The sequence below is a fragment of the Chiloscyllium plagiosum genome, unplaced genomic scaffold (genome assembly GCF_037043375.1).
Source record: "Chiloscyllium plagiosum isolate Xiang-an unplaced genomic scaffold, Cpla_swu_hap1 HiC_scaffold_7, whole genome shotgun sequence".
NCBI lineage: Eukaryota > Metazoa > Chordata > Chondrichthyes > Orectolobiformes > Hemiscylliidae > Chiloscyllium > Chiloscyllium plagiosum.
Window position 1 is genome coordinate 122,138,988 of NW_028270145.1, and position 15,844 is coordinate 122,154,831.

The 15,844-nt window shown below is 46.0% G+C and overlaps 1 protein-coding gene across 2 annotated transcripts in view; it reads right to left on the reverse strand.

Annotated features, from left to right (window-relative positions):
• LOC122551960 (X-ray repair complementing 5) overlaps positions 1–15,844 on the reverse strand; it is a 366,827-nt gene that overhangs the window by 146,168 nt on the left and 204,815 nt on the right. For both annotated transcript variants that reach the window (XM_087989448.1, XM_087989447.1), the window contains exons 11-12: positions 1,727–1,864; positions 1,301–1,391 (exon numbers count right to left, since the gene is read on the reverse strand). In XM_087989448.1, coding sequence (XP_087845574.1) covers positions 1,301–1,391; positions 1,727–1,864 — 229 coding nt within the window. The remainder of the gene's footprint in view (positions 1–1,300; positions 1,392–1,726; positions 1,865–15,844) is intronic.

Below are 15,844 nucleotides of genomic sequence, written 5' to 3' on the forward strand. Positions count from 1 at the left end.
GCAGGATTGGTTTGATAAACCTTACTTCAGCATCAAGTTCACCTTCCTTTTAGTCCTGATTGGTGTCCAATCAATCTCAGACAGTATTGGGAGGGGGTTGGTGTCTCAAAGGACTATTTCAGACAGCAATAGGGAAAGGCAATGGCCTAGTGGTATTATCACTAGACTATTAATTCAGAGACCCAGACAATGTTCTGGGGACCTGGATTCAAATCCGACTATGGCAGATGGTGGAATTTGAATTCAAAAAAATCCTGGAATTAAGAGTGTGATGATGATCATTAATGATGACACCATTGTTGACTGTCAGAAAAACCCATCTGGCACACTAATGTCCTTTAGGGAAGGAAATCTGCAATCCTTACTCGCTCAGGCTACATGTGACTTCAGACCCCCAGCAATGTGGTTAACATTTAACTGCCCTCTGGGCAATTAAGGATAGGAAATAAATGCTAGCCTAGCCTGTGAAACCCTCATTGAGTGTGCTGCGGCTTTGGAGTCATATGTAGGCCAGGCCAGGAGAGGATGGCAGATTTCCTTCCCTGAAGGCTGTAAGTGAACCAGATGGGTTTGACAGTGGTTTCATTGTGTTCAGTAGCTTTTTCTTAATTCCAGATTTTTTTAAATTGCATACAAACTCTATCTGCCATGCAGGATTTGAACCTGGATCCATTAGCTGAGTTTCTGGATTAATAGTCTAGTGATAATACCACGAGGCCATCATCTCTTTCGTTTCTTATACAATTTCTCTTATAATTTACCCCTTTACTCCTCTATGGTGTCTCTTTTTAGCAAGGAGAAGTCATGCCCCTTAGGCGTGGAAAGAGTTTCTGATCCTTTTCAATTCTCTTTAAACACATTCTTCCGATCTCTGTCTTTTGAGCCATTAACACAGCCTTGTTTACCGTGTATAGTCTCATCTCATTGAAATAATCCTTAACAATATTTAAAATGTCAGCAGCTGTATTGTGTTTCTCCCATCCAATCACTATTATTTAATATTAAATACTTCCTTGTTGGATCTGGGTCATAGTGCTGCAGAAAAATATCCTGGACATACTCTGCAATTTAGTGAGATTTCACTGACTCATTTTATATCAGGACTTAGTTGTAGTTCATATAAAACATTTCCCATGTCAGTTCAACTCCTCTGTCCAAGCAGGACCACTTGAACTTGATCAGCTTTGCTGGCAGTTTTACATTATTTATAAATTTTGACTTTTTTTTTACTGTAACTGCTTCCAACCCCAGGAAAAGCTGAAACTGATGCTGTTTGTTTCTGTCCATAATTTCCACAAACCTGAAGCTGTTCCTCTCTTACTGTTCTTCAGAGAAGTGAAAGTAAATTGTCGGAGATCCTCCATGAATGGAAGTTGGATGTAAACCAAACACTGAAGGGAAGAGAGTAAAACTGTGGATATCAGTAAAACACTCTGCTTTCTCGTATAATGAACTTTCTAAAATTTCAACAGTAATTCAGCACTGTTAATGCAAAGAAATCTGCAAATTCTGGATACCCACACAAACTCGGATTCAAATTCCTTCCCAATATCTGAATACGTCTGTTTAAAATTTTAGAGATGCTGATGGCTTTGGTATATTTATATTTTGACTTCTAATATTTTTCAAAAGTGCTCCAGCCTAATTTCAGTGTTTTGACTCTTTCCATTTACTCAAAAGTCTGGAACATTGTCTTCATATCTGCCATTCAATCCCACCTTGTTACCTCATATTTATCTTTAATCATAGGAAAAGCCACTCCAACTTGTGGGTTTGATCTCCGGTCATAAATGTAACGGACTATCGCCATCATATCCAGCTCTTGCAATGCATGGATCAATGCAGATAGTGCCACAGCAGCATGCTATGAAGAGAGATAAGAATAGGATTGTTTCCTTGTTATTAATATAAAGGAACCACATACATTTCAGATCCTCAAGCAAAAGGAATATTTGAAATACTTGTTCTAATCTGTAAACACACCTGAAGTGAGTCAAACTAATATCACAGAACAACTTTTTTTTTGCTTTAATTCTTGTCCCTTTCTTTAAACCACTTGACTGGATACTCATAGGATCACAGAATCCCTACAGCATGGAAGCAGTCCATTCAGCCCATCAAGCCCACACTGACCCTCCAAACAGCATCCCATCCAGACCTACCCTAGACCTGTAACCTTATATTTCCTATGGCTAATCCATCGAGCTGACACATCCCTGGATACTACGAGCAGTTTTGCATGGCCAATCCACCTAACTTAACCTGCATTTTAACCCCTGATGCATAACAAACAACATATACCAAAGGTTCAGACATCATCAATGTCCAGAAAGCAGAAGCCATAAAAAAACTGCTCAAGCATGAATGGATCCACCAATTGGGAAGTCAGAAATGAGTTCAAAACTGTCTACCTGCTCCACAACACAGTATTAAGATGTAAGCAGGTAATAGTCACTTTTATCATTGGTGTAATACAAAGGAATGGTGGAGCAGACTCAATAAGCTACAATGAGCACCAATCTACCATTATAATTAAGCCAGGGGATCAGCCTAGGGTCAATAAAGAATATAGAAAGAGATGCTGGTAGCAGCACTAAAACGGAGCTGAGAACCTTGTGAAGCTATAGTAGAGGATTACTTGGATGCTAGAAGCATAAACAGCGAGCAATACAGGCAGGGCTATTTCACAACCGAGCTCTGAAGTCCTGCCACAGTAGGCAATTAATCAACCCTCTGGAGCAGAAGGCTCCATAAATATTGCCATCCTCATTGACAACAGGGCAGCACAGCACAGTGCAAAAGATAAAGTTGAAGCATTTGCAAATACAATTTGCACGGTGAAGGGAAAGGCTGGTAGATATAGGGAATGCTGGATGACTAAAAAAATTGAGGATTTTGTTAAGAAAAGGAAGGAAGCATATATCAGGTATAGACAGGATAGATCGAGTGAATCCTTAGAAGAGTATAAAGGAAGTAGAAGTATACTTAAGAGGGAAATCAGGAGGGCAAAAAGGGGACATGAGATAGCTTTGGCAAATAGAATTAAGGAGAATCGAAAGGGTTTTTACAAATACATTAAGGACAAAAGGGTAACTAGGGAGAGAATACGGCCCTGGAAATGTGTTGCTGAAAAAGCGCAGCAGGTCAGGCAGCATCCAGGGAACAGGAGAATCGACGTTTCGGGCATAAGCCCTTCTTCAGGAATGAGGAAAGTTTGTCCAGCAGGCTAAGATAAAAGGTAGGGAGGAGGGACTTGGGGGAGGGGCGTCGGAAATGTGATTGGTGGAAAGAGGTCAAGGTGAGGGTGATAGGTCAGACTGGGGTGGGGCGGAGAGGTTGGGAAGAAGATTGCAGGTTAGGAAGGCGGTGCTGAATTTGATGGATTTGACTGAGACAGGGTGGGGGGAGGGGAAATGAGGAAACTGGTGAAATCCGAGTTCATCCCTTGTGGTTGGAGGGTTCCTAACCGGAAGATGAGGCGTTCCTCCTCCAACCGTCGTTTTGTTGTGGGCTGACGATGGAGGAGTCCAAAGACCTGCATATCCTTGGTGGAGTGGGAGGGGGAATTGAAATGTTGAGCTACAGGGTGGTTGGGTTGGTTGGTCCGGGTGTCCCAGAGGTGTTCTCTGAAACGCTCCGCAAGTAGCCGGCCTGTCTCCCCAATATAGGAGGCCACATCGGGTGCAGAGGATGCAATAGATGATATGTGTGGAGGTGCAGGTGAATCTGTGGCGGATATGGAAGTTTCTTTTGGGGCCTTGGAGGGAGGTGAGGGGGGAGGTGTGGGTGCAAGTCTTGCACCTCCTGCGGTTGCAGGGGAAGGTGCCGGGAGTGGAGGTTGAGTTGGTGGGGGGTGTGGATCTGACGAGGGAGTCACGGAGGGAGTGGTCTTTACGGAATGCTGATAGGGGAGGGGAGGGAAATATATCCTTGGTGGTGGGGTCCGTTTGGAGGTAGCAGAAATGACGGCGGATGATGCGCTGTACATGGAGATTGGTGGGGTGGTAGGTGAGGACCAGTGGGGTTCTGTCCTGGTGGCGGTTGGAGGGGCGGGGTTCAAGGGCGGAGGAGTGGGAAGTGGAAGAGATGCGGTGGAGGGCATCGTCGACCACGTCGGGGGGGAAATTGCGGTCCTTGAAGAAGGAGGCCATCTGGGTTGTGCGTTTTTACAGGGGGCAGGATGGGAGGAGGTGTAGTCCAGGTAGCTGTGGGAGTCGGTCGGTTTGTAGTAGATGTCCGTGTTGATTCGGTCGCCTGAGATAGAAATAGAAAGGTCGAGGAAGGGGAGGGAGGAATCTGAGACTGTCCAGATGAATTTGAGGTTGGGGTGGAAGGTGTTGGTGAAGTGGATGAACTGTTCAACCTCCTCGTGGGAGCACAAGGCGCCGATACAGTCATCGATGTAGCGGAGGAAAAGGTGGGGGATGGGGCCAGTGTAGTTGCGGAAGATGGATTGTTCCACATATCCTACGAAGAGGCAGGCATAGCTGGGGCCCATGCGGGTGCCCATGGCTACTCCTTTCGTTTGGAGGAAGTGGGAGGATTGGAAAGAGAAGTTGTTCAGGGTGAGGACCAGAGAATACGGCCCCTCAATGATCAGCAAGGCGGTCTTTGTGTGGAGCCGCAGAAAATGGGGGAGATACTAAATGAGTATTTTGCATCAGTATTTACAGTGGAAAAGGATATGGAAGATATAGACTGTAGGGAAATAGATGGTGACATCTTGCAAAATGTCTAGGTTACAGAGGAGGAAGTGCTGGATGTCTTGAAACGGGTAAGGTGGATAAATCCCCAGGACCTGATCAGGGGTACCCGAGAACTCTGTGGGAATCTAGAGAAGTGATTGCTGGGCCTCTTACTGAGATACTTGTATCATCAATAGTTACAGGTGAGGAGCCCGAAGACTGGAGGTTGGCAAACATGGTGCCACTGTTTAAGAAAGGCGGTAAGGGACTCGGCAAGATGGCGGTGATTCTGTAGAACTGCTGTGGACAGCTTTGCCTAACAGCCAAGGCATACCAGTGTTTTTTGCCATCCCTGGCCAACTTATGTAGTGAAAATATTAGTTTAAAACTTTACGGAGCACATATTTGTTAATATGTGGGAGTGGGAAGAATGCCAAAGGGAAAAGGAGCAAGCAAACAGCAGTAGGGAGGACACTCCCCTGCAGCACCTACAACACCAGAGACTGCAGCAGCAGCAGCAGCCTCTCCCGAACCCCCCGGGGACCTGACAGACTCACAGGAATTTGCTGCGGTGATGGAGAGACTTATCTTGAAAGTTGCGGCTGCAATTGAGGAAATCCGTGGGGAGATTCGTGCCCAGGTCCAACCTATCGCATCCATGCTGCAGATCCAGGGCCTCGGGGAGAGGCTGGAGGAGGTGGAGGGTCGAACTAAGGCCTCGGAAGCTACAATGGAGTCCTCATCCAGTCGGATGCAGGTGCTGGAGCGAGAGGTGCGGGCCTTGCAAAACCATATTGACAACCTCAAAAATTGAGGTCGGAGGATAAATCTCAGAATTGTCGGGCTCCCTGAAGGTGAGCAGCCACTCAGTTTCTTTGAAAACTGGCTGCCAAAGTTTTTGGGCCTTCACATGGAGTCCAGCAGGCTTCAGATTGAAAGGGCATATCGGGTTACAGTGCACAGGTCAGGGCCGGTGCGGCATCCCCGCCCGGTCCTAGTGCACTTCCACTCATATAAGGACAAGCAAAAAGTCATAGGAAGCTTCCAGATCCCTAGGAAAAGATCTGCAGGTGCTGCTGTACAAGTTGTCAAAAATCATGTTTTTCCAGGATTTTTCAGCAGCTGTAATCCAAAAGAGGAAGTCCTTCAATGAAGTTAAAAAGAGGCTGAGGAACCTGGGCATCCAGTACTCCATGAGATACCCCGCAGTACTTCGTTTCAGCCACGAGGACTCAGTTTATACATTTGACTTGGTGGATAAGGCTAAAAACTTTGTGGGTACTTTAAAATAGACGGATTGGCCTGAAGAATATGATTAATGTTTGTTCTCTTTTCTATTTTTCCCCATGTTTTCCCTTCCTTTTTAAATTCCTTTCTTTCTCCCTAATAATTTCTTTTTTGGAAATGGGGGGAAAGACTTTGGAATAAGTTGTTCCTATTTTTTTTAATAACTGGATTTTCTGATGGGAAATTTTGTGGATGTTCTTTGTTGTCTATCTCCCATTTTTTTGTTTGTTCTGCTTCTCTTTTAGTCACAAGTAATGGTGTCATGAAGCCAGAGATGGGTGGTGTGTCTTTTGATTTAAGGATCATCTCCTTGTTTTTTTTCTGGCCTAAGGCTGGGGCACAATCCAGGTTTGAAGGAGCTGTGAAAGAGGGGATGGGTAGGGTGAGTGCCCCCTATGGGCAGGGGGAAGAGTCTTCCATTCAAGGTTTTATAGTTGGTTTTCTTTGTTGTTTTTTGGTAGTAATAGTTGTTTATAGTTATGATAGAGTAGTTTTTGTATACATAGTTTTTCAGTTCTATGGGTCTTTATTTACTTATGTTCGGCGTTTTGTAAGCAGGGTTCTCCCTCCGAGGGGTTCATGGCTGTCTGAAAGGGGATATGGCTAAGTGTCTTATTAAATGGTGCACCTGGAACATTAAGGGAAGTCATTTGCCTATTAAAAGGAAAAAAGCGCTTTCTAGCCTTAAGAGAGAAGGGTTGATAAAGCTTTGTTGCAGGAAACCCATCTTGATAATAGGGAACACCTGAAATTACAACAGGGGGGATATGACCGGGTATTCTCTTCATCCTTTACTATTAAAAGTAGGGGAGTGGTGGTATTTATCCAGAAAAATCTTTCATTCACATTATTAGAGCAGGTGAAAGATGAGCAGGGACAGTTTGTGATACTTAAAGCCCTGATACATGGGGAGGAATATGGCATTTTAAACGTCTACTGTCCTCCAGCGCATCCCCTCAAATTTTTGATTAGTGCTGTCTCTAAGTTGAGTGCTTTTAGAACATGGCACATTATTACAGGGAGATATTTTAATTGTCTTTTGGATCCGACAGGATGCCTTGTGGGCCCCAACTATTTCTTTGCAGGCCAAGCAGGTGGTTGACTTATGTAAGGAGTTGGGGCTGGTGGATATTTGGAGATATCTTCACCCTATCGGCAGGGACTTCACCTTTTTTTCAAACCCACAGAAATGTCACACAAGGATTGACCTCTTTCTGGCTCCCTCGGCCCTTCTGGATTCAATTATGAGTTGTAAAATTGGGAATAAAGCTATCTCAGATCATGCAGCAGTATATTTGGAAGTTAAGGCCAAGAGTGAAGGGCTAGGTTTGTGGCACTGGCATTTGGACCCCTTTCTCCTTAAGGATTCCAAATTTGTGGAATACGTTTTGAAGGAGTTTCAGGAATTCTTGACTATCAACTCAGGCACGGCTAGTAGTCCGTCCATGCTATGGGAGACAGCTAAGGCCTTTGCTAGGGGTTTAGCTATTTCCAATTCAGCAAGCCGGAAAAGACAGAAGGAGGAACAGCAGCGTCTACTTGAGACGCGGTTGAAAGCCGGGGAGGCAGCACATTTTGCACGGCCTTCGGTGACTAAGCTACAGCGGATCATGGCCCTTTGGGCTGCCTTGAATTCAATACTGACACAAAACGCAAAGAAAGAACTTGCTTTTGCTAGACAGAGGCTGTTCGAATATGGGATAGGCCAGGGAAGTATTTAGCATACCTGACTAGGAAATAGCATGCTCCCCAATCCATTACTGCAATCAGAGTCAGCGCCGGGATCCTTACATACGATGCTAAAAAGATTAATGAGGCTTTTTGGAGCTTTTACTCTGAATTGTATCGGTCTGAAGGTTGCGAAGACAGAAGTGCTAAAATGGAGACCTTTTTTAAGAACCTTGACCTCCCAGCGGTAACCTTGGAACAGGCCTCTCTCCTTAATGCCCCCTTGACAGTTCAGGAAATACAGGAGGCAGCTAGGGAACTTCAGAGTGGGAAAGCACCTGGCCCTGATGGTCTCCCGGGTGAGTTTTAAAAGGAGTTTATAGGGACTCTGTCAAGGCCGATGTTGGCGATGTACAATCACTCCTATATGCATGAATGCCTACTACCATCTTTGAGAGAAGCTAATATTTCCTTAATTCTTAAGAAGAGGAAGTTCCTGAGGATTTTGCCTCATACAGACCCATCTCTCTATTAAATTCAGACTTCAAGATTCTGTCCAAGATCCTGGTGCTGAGATTGGAAAGGGTATTGCCCCATATTATTAAAGAGGACCAGACAGGCTTTATAAAGGGCATTATAACATTAGAAGGTTGCTGAGTGTGGTCCAAGTTTGTCAGCAATGATCGATTCAGGGATTGGTGATTTCCTTAGATGCAGAGAAAGCATTTGACCAGGTGGAATGGCCACATCTTTTTTATGTCTTAGAACAGTTTGGGTTGGGTGGAGTCTTTACTAGGTGGGTGGAGGTTTTATATCGCCAACCTCTGGCCGCGGTCATCACTAACGGGGTGAAGTCTGGGAATTTTATGATTGGTAGGGGTAGTTGGCTAGGCTACCCCCCCTCACCATTGTTGTTTACGTTGGTGATAGAGCCGCTGGCAGAGGCCATTCGTCAGAACGTCCACATTATCGCTCCAGAAGTGGGATCGAGGGCACACAAGATTACACTGTATGCGGATGATGTCCTTCTGTTTTTATCCAATCCGATCACCTGCGTACCCCATTTGACACAATGTATCAATTCATTTGGGGCTATTTCAGGATTTAAGATTAACTTTGCAAAATCGGAGGCTATGCCTTTGGGGAACCTTAAGGATGTGCCAGAAGTTGAAGGTGGCTCTAAATTCTCTTTTAAGTGGTTCCAGAACCTAGGCATTTTTATTACCCCCAAGTTTGATCTGTAATTTTGGACTAACTTTGCTCATTTGCTCGACAATATTAGGCGAGATCTCCAGAGGTGGGAGGCTCTTCCAATTTCATGGCTGGGCCGAATATCTCTCATTAAAATGAATGTTCTTCCTCGTTTGCTTTATCCCATGTGTATGCTCCCTATAATGTTTCCCAGGTCAACGCTGCAGAAGCTTATTGGGTGGTTTGGTTCCTTTGTATGGCATCGTGGACGGTCCCTCATCAAACTTACGAAATTACAGTTGCCTCAAGGAGGGGGAGGAGTTGATATCCCAGACATCAGAAGGTATCAATTGAGTTTCCTGCTGTCCTTTGTCTGCAATTGGGTAGGTAACAATCCAAATTCAATATGGCTGGATATTCAGGCCTCCCAGGCAAAGTGCCCTCTTATTAACCTGTTGTTCATGGATAAGATGAGGACAGTTATGAACCACTGCTGCAACCCCATTTTCATTAGTACAGTCAAGGCATGGAGGGCGATGCGCCAGAGTGAGGGTTGTTTATCCAAGACTACGCCACTTACACCTATAGTTGGCATGTCAGGGTTCCGACCAGGGATGATGGACTCGGGGTTCAAACTATGGGCAGCGAGAGGAGTTTCTAGTTTGGGAGACTTGTTTGAGGGGGAGGTTATGATGTCTTTTGAGCTACTGAGCCGCAAATACGGATTGCCCAGCAGAGACCTTTCCTTTTTTTCAGGTTAGGGATTTCATCCAGAAGAAGACTACGCTTCTCACTAAGCCCTATAAGCCCGATGTGGAGAGGTTGTTGCTATGTTCCACAAGCACCCTTTCGGTTAGTGCCCTCTATCGCCTGCTGGGTGGCAGGGCCTGGCAGGATATTAATCGGTTATGTGAGGTCTGGGAGCAAGAGCTGGGAGTGGAGATCTCTTCTGAAACATGGGAGAACATTTGGGAGAATACTCGAAAAATCTTAATCTGTAACAGGACATGCGCTACGCAGTTAAATGTTCTGCACAGGGGTCATCTGGCACCAGACCGTCTGACGAAGTTTTAAAAAAGGGGCATCTTCAGTGTGCCCCATCCATTGCTTCTGGACATGCCACAGGCTCCGTGTTTATTGGAGCACTGTGGCAGGGGAGATAGGAAGGGTATTGAAGACGGAATTCAAAGGAGACCCGATATCTCTCCTCTTAGGTCTACAGAATTTACCATCTTTAGACGGGCATGGGAAGAAACGATTTAATATTCTTGCATACTATGCACGGAAGAATATTCTGATGAATTGGGAGTCTAAGAACCTGCCAGGTTTGCTGGGATGGCAGAAATTAATTATGGAGCACATTCCCTTGGACTTTTTCACAAACATGGTGCACGACACAACAGATAATTTTTATAAGACATGGCAGCCCTACTTGAGTTGGTTGGATATAGATTTATCAGTTATCTTAACTAGGGCGTTTGTTTAACTAGGATGATTAGATTTATCAAGCCATGGGCCCTGGAGGGGGTCTCCCGAGTTAATACGAGTATGTATGCAATGCTCCCGTTCCTTTGTTTGGGAGCCTTGCGCTGAGCATAGCTGTCCTGTATTTTATGTTTTTTTTGTTTTCTTTTGTTTTTCTTTCTTTTTTTGGTGTTGCTTTGCACAGTGTTAGGGTTTGCTTTGTATTATAGAGTAGGTTAGTAGTTAGTAGATAGTAGCTGTATTGTAATTTGTGTTTTTTTTCTTTTTATTATACTGATATTTGTGATTGTTTTTTCAATAATTTTATATGTTTGTAAAGTTAAAAAAAATTACTAACAAATATATTTACAAAAAAAAAAGGGCAGTAAGGACAAGTCTGGGAACTATAGACCCGTGAGCCTGACCTCGGTGGTGGACAAGTTGTTGGAGGGAATCCTGAGGGACAGGATGTACATGGATTTGGAAAGGCAAGGACTGATTAGGGATAGTCAACATGGCTTTGTGCGTGGGAAATCATGTCTCACAAACTTGATTGAGTTTTTTGAAGAAGGAACAAAGAGGAATTGATGAGGGCAGAGCAGTAGATGTGATCTATATGGACTTCAGTAAGGTGTTCGAACAAGGTTCCCCATGGGAGACTGATTAGCAAGGCCATATCGCATGGAATACAGGGAGAACTAGCCATTTGGTACAGAACTGGCTCAAAGGTAGAAGACAGAGGTGGTGGTGGAGGGTTGTTTTTCAGACTGGAGGCCTGCTAGGTCCTTTACTTTTTGTCATTTACATAAATGATTTGGATACAAGCATAAGAGGTACAGTTAGTAAGTTTGCAGATGACACCAAAATCGGAGGTGTAGTGGACAGCAAAGGTTATCTCAGATTACAACAGGATCTTGACCAGATGGGCCAATGGGCTGAGAAGTGGCAGATGGAGTTTAATTCAGATAAATGCGAGGTGCTGCATTTTGGGAAAGCAAATCTTAGCAGGACTTATACACTTAATGGTAAGGTCCTAGGGAGTGTTGCTGAATAAAGAGACCTCGGAGTGCAGGTTCATAGCTCCTTGAAAGTGGAGTCGCAGGGAGATAGGATAGTGAAGGCAGCGTTTGGTAGGATTTCCTTTATTGGTCAGAGTATTGAGTACAGGAGTTGGGAGGTCATGTTGCGGCTGTACAGAACATTGGTTAGGCCACTGTTGGACTGTTGCGTGCAATTCTGGTCTCCTTCCTATCGAAAAGATGTTGTGAAACTTGAAAGTGTTCAGAAAAGATTTACAAGGATGTTGCCAGGGTTGAAGGATTTGAGCTATAGGGAGATGCTGAACAGGCTGGGTTGTTATTCCTTGAGCGTCGGAGGCTGAGAGGTGACCTTATAGAGGTTTACAAAATTATGAGGGGCATGGACATGGTAAATAGGCAAAGTCTTTTCCCCGGGGTCAGGGAGTCCAGAACTAGAGGGCATAGGTTTAGGTTGAGAGGGGAAAGGTATAAAAGAGACCTAAGGGGCAACCTTTTCACACAGAGGGTGGTACATGTATGGAATGAGCTGTGAGAGGAAGTGGTGGAGGCTGGTACAATTGCAACATTTAAGAGACATTTGGATGGATATATGAATAGGATGGGTTTGGAGGGATATGGATTAGTGGTGCTGGAAAAGTAATTCTTCCGTCACTTCCGCCTCCGAGCTTACTTTCACAATCAGGATTCCCGCCCACCTTCCGAGGACCCCTTCACCTACCTCCAACACACTGCATCCACCTGGACACCCCGCGCTGGCCTATTACCTGCCCTCGACCTCTTCATTTCTAACTGCCACTGGGACATTAACCACCTCAACCTGACTACCCCCCTCCCCCACTCCAACCTCTCACCCTCACAATGCGCAGCCCTCCAATCCCTCTGCTCCAATCTCAACCTCACCATCAAGCCAGCGGATAAAGGGGGCGCAGTGGTAGTCTGGCGCACTGATCTCTACACCGCTGAAGCCAAACGCCAACTTGAGGACACCTCTTCCTACTGCCCCTTTGACCATGATCTCCCCCCCCCATCACCAAACCATCATCTCCCAGACCATACAGAACCTCATCACCTCAGGAGATCTCCCACCCACAGCTTCCAACCTCATTGTCCGGGAACCCTGCACTGCCCGGTTCTACCTCCTTCCCAAAATCCACAAGCCTGACCACCCTGGCCGACCCATTGTCTCAGCATGCTCCGGCCCCACTGAACTCATCTCTACCTACCTCGACACTGTCCTATCCCCCCCTAGTCCAGGAACTCCCCACATAGGTTCGAGACACCACCCACGCCCTCCACCTCCTCCAAGACTTCCGTTTCCCTGGCCCCCAACGCCTCATCTTCACCATGGATATCCAATCCCTCTACACCTCCATCCGCCATGACCAGGGTGTCCAAGCCCTCCATTTTTTCCTCTCCAGACATCCCCAACAGTACCCTTCCACCGACACTCTCATTCGTTTGGCCGAACTGGTCCTCACCCTTAACAATTTCTCCTTCGAATCCTCCCACTTCCTCCAGACCAAAGGGGTAGCCATGGGCATCCCGATGGGCCCCAGCTATGCCTGTCTCTTTGTTGGCTACGTAGAACAGTTGATCTTCCGTAATTACACCGGCACCACTCCCCCACCTCTTCCTCCGCTACATTAATGACTGCATTGGCGCCACCTCGTGCTCCTGCGAGGAGGTTGAGCAATTCATCAACTTCACCAACACATTCCACCCTGACCATAAATTTACCTGGACCATCTCTGACACCTCCCTCCCCTTCCTGGACCTCTCCATCTCCATTAATGACGACCGACTTGACACCGACAGTTTTTACAAACCCACCGACTCCCACAGCTACCTGGATTACACCTCTTCCCACCCTACCTCTTGCAAAAATGCCATCCCGTATTCCCAATTCCTCCGCCTCCGCCGTATCTGCTCCCAGGAGGACCAGTTCCACCACAGAACACACCAGATGGCCTCCTTCTTTAGAGACCGCAATTTCCCTTCCCACGTGGCTAAAGATGCCCTCCAACTCATCTCGTCCACATCCCGCACCTCCGCCCTCAGACCCCACCCCTCCAACCATAACAAGGACAGAATGCCCCTGGTGCTCACCTTCCACCCTACCAACCTTCGCATAAACCAAATCATTCGCCGATATTTCCGCCACCTCTAAAAAGACCCCACCACCTGGGATATATTTCCCTCCCTGCCCCTTTCCGCTTTCCACCTTCCGCAAAGACCGTTCCCTCCGTGACTACCTGGTCAGGTCCACGCCCCTCTACAACCCACCCTCCCATCCTGGCACCTTCACCTGCCACTGCAGGAACTGCAAAACCTGTGCCCACACCACCTCCCTCACCTCCATCCAAGGCCCTAAAGGAGCCTACCACATCCATCAAAGTTTTACCTGCACATCCACTAATATCATTTATTGTATCCGTTGCTCCCGTTGCGGTCTCCTCTACATTCAAAGTTTGTGAGAAGATTTGTAGCTCGGGTGCTCGTTGCTGTGGTTCTGTTCGCCGAGCTGGCAGTTTTTGTTGCAAACGTTTCGTCCCCTGTCTAGGTGACATCCTCAGTGCTTGGGAGCCTCCTGTGAAGCGCTTCTGTGGTGTTTCCTCCGGCATTTATAGTGGCCTGTCCCTGCCGCTTCCGGTTGTCAGTTTCAGCTGTCCGCTGAAGTGGCCGGTATATTGGGTCCAGGTCTATGTGTTTGTTGATGGAGTTTGTGGATGAGTGCCATGCTTCTAGGAATTCCCTGGCTGTTCTTTGTTTCGCTTGCCCTATAATGGTAGTGTTGTCCCAGTCAAATTCATGTTGCTTGTCGTCTGCGTGTGTGGCTACTAGGGATAGCTGGTCATGTCGTTTCGTGGCTAGTTGATGTTCGTGGATGCGGATCGTTAGCTGTCTTCCTGTTTGTCCTATATGGTGTTTTGTGCAGTCCTTGCATGGGATTTTGTACACTACATTAGTTTTGCTCATGATGGGTATCAGGTCCTTCGTTCTGGTGAGTTGTTGTCTGGGAGTGGCTGTTGGTTTGTGTGCTGTTATAAGTCCTAGTGGTCGCAGTAGTCTGGCTGTCATTTCAGAGATGTTCTTGATGTATGGTAGTGTGGCTAGTCCTTTGGGTTGCGGCATGTCCTCGTTCTGTTGTCTTTCCCTTAGGCATCTGTTGATGAAATTGCGAGGATATCCGTTTTTGGCGAATACCTTGTATAGGTGTTCCTCTTCCTCTTTTTGCAGTTCTGGTGTGCTGCAGTGTGTTGTGGCCCTTTTGAATAGTGTCTTGATGCAACTTCATTTGTGTGTATTGGGGTGGTTGCTTTCATAGTTCAGGACTTGGTCTGTGTGTGTGGCTTTTCTGTGTACCTTAATGATGAATTCTCCGTTTGGTGTTCTCTGTACCCTCACGTCTAGGAATGGGAGTTGGTTGTCCTTTTCTTCCTCTCTCATGAATCGGATTCCTGTGAGTGTGGAGTTGATGATCCGGTGTATTTTCTCTATTTCCGTGTTTTTAATGATTACAAAGGTGTCATCAACGTATCTGACCCAGAGTTTGGGTTGAATTTGTGGTAAGACTGTTTGTTCTAACCTTTGCATTACTGCTTCTGCTATGAGTCCCGAGATCGGTGAGCCCATGGGTGTTCCGTTGATTTGTTCGTATATCTGGTTGTTGAATGTGAAGTGTGTTGTGAGGCACAAGTCCAGTAGTTTAAGTATGCCGTCTTTGTTGATGGGTTCAACGTCCTGTTGTCTGTTCAGCAGGTTGGCTATTGTTTCTCTGGCTACGGCTTTGTCAATAGAGGTGAACAGTGCCGTTATGTCGAATGAGACCATGGTTTCTTCCTTGTCTATGTGTATATTTCTGATGATGTCCAAGAATTCTTGTGTTGATTGTATAGAGTGTCTGGATCCGCTGATCAGGTGTTTCAGTTTCTGCTGTAGTTCTTTAGCCAGTTTGTGTGATGGTGTCCCTGGTAGTGATACTATGGGTCTGAGTGGGATGTCTGGTTTGTGTACTTTAGGTAATCCATAGAATCTGGGGGTGTTGTTGCTTTCAGGTTTCATTCTTTGTAGGTCCGACCTGGTTATCTGTCCGTTTTTTTGTAGGTTCCTCAGTGTGTTGTTTATCCTATTGGTGAGCTGTGGGGTGGGGTCAAACTCCCTCTTTTGGTAGGTGTTGGTATCTGCAAGTAGTTGTTGTGCTTTTTGGATGTACTCTGCTTTGTCCAAGATAACCGTCATTCTGCCTTTGTCTGCTGGTAGTATGATTATGTTCTTATCTTTTCTTAGTGATTTTAGTGCTTCCCTCTCCTTGGTGTTGAGGTTGTGTGTTTGCCTTTTCCTTGTTATCAGGGATACGATACTTTGTCTCACTGTTTGTTGTGTCTCTTCTGTCAGTCCATTGTTCCTGAGTGTGCATTCTAGTGCTGCTAGGAAGTCTGCTGTCTTGGCGTCCCTGTGGTTGTAGTTGAGCCCCTTGGCCAGTATTGTTCTTTCCGTGTCTGTGAGCTG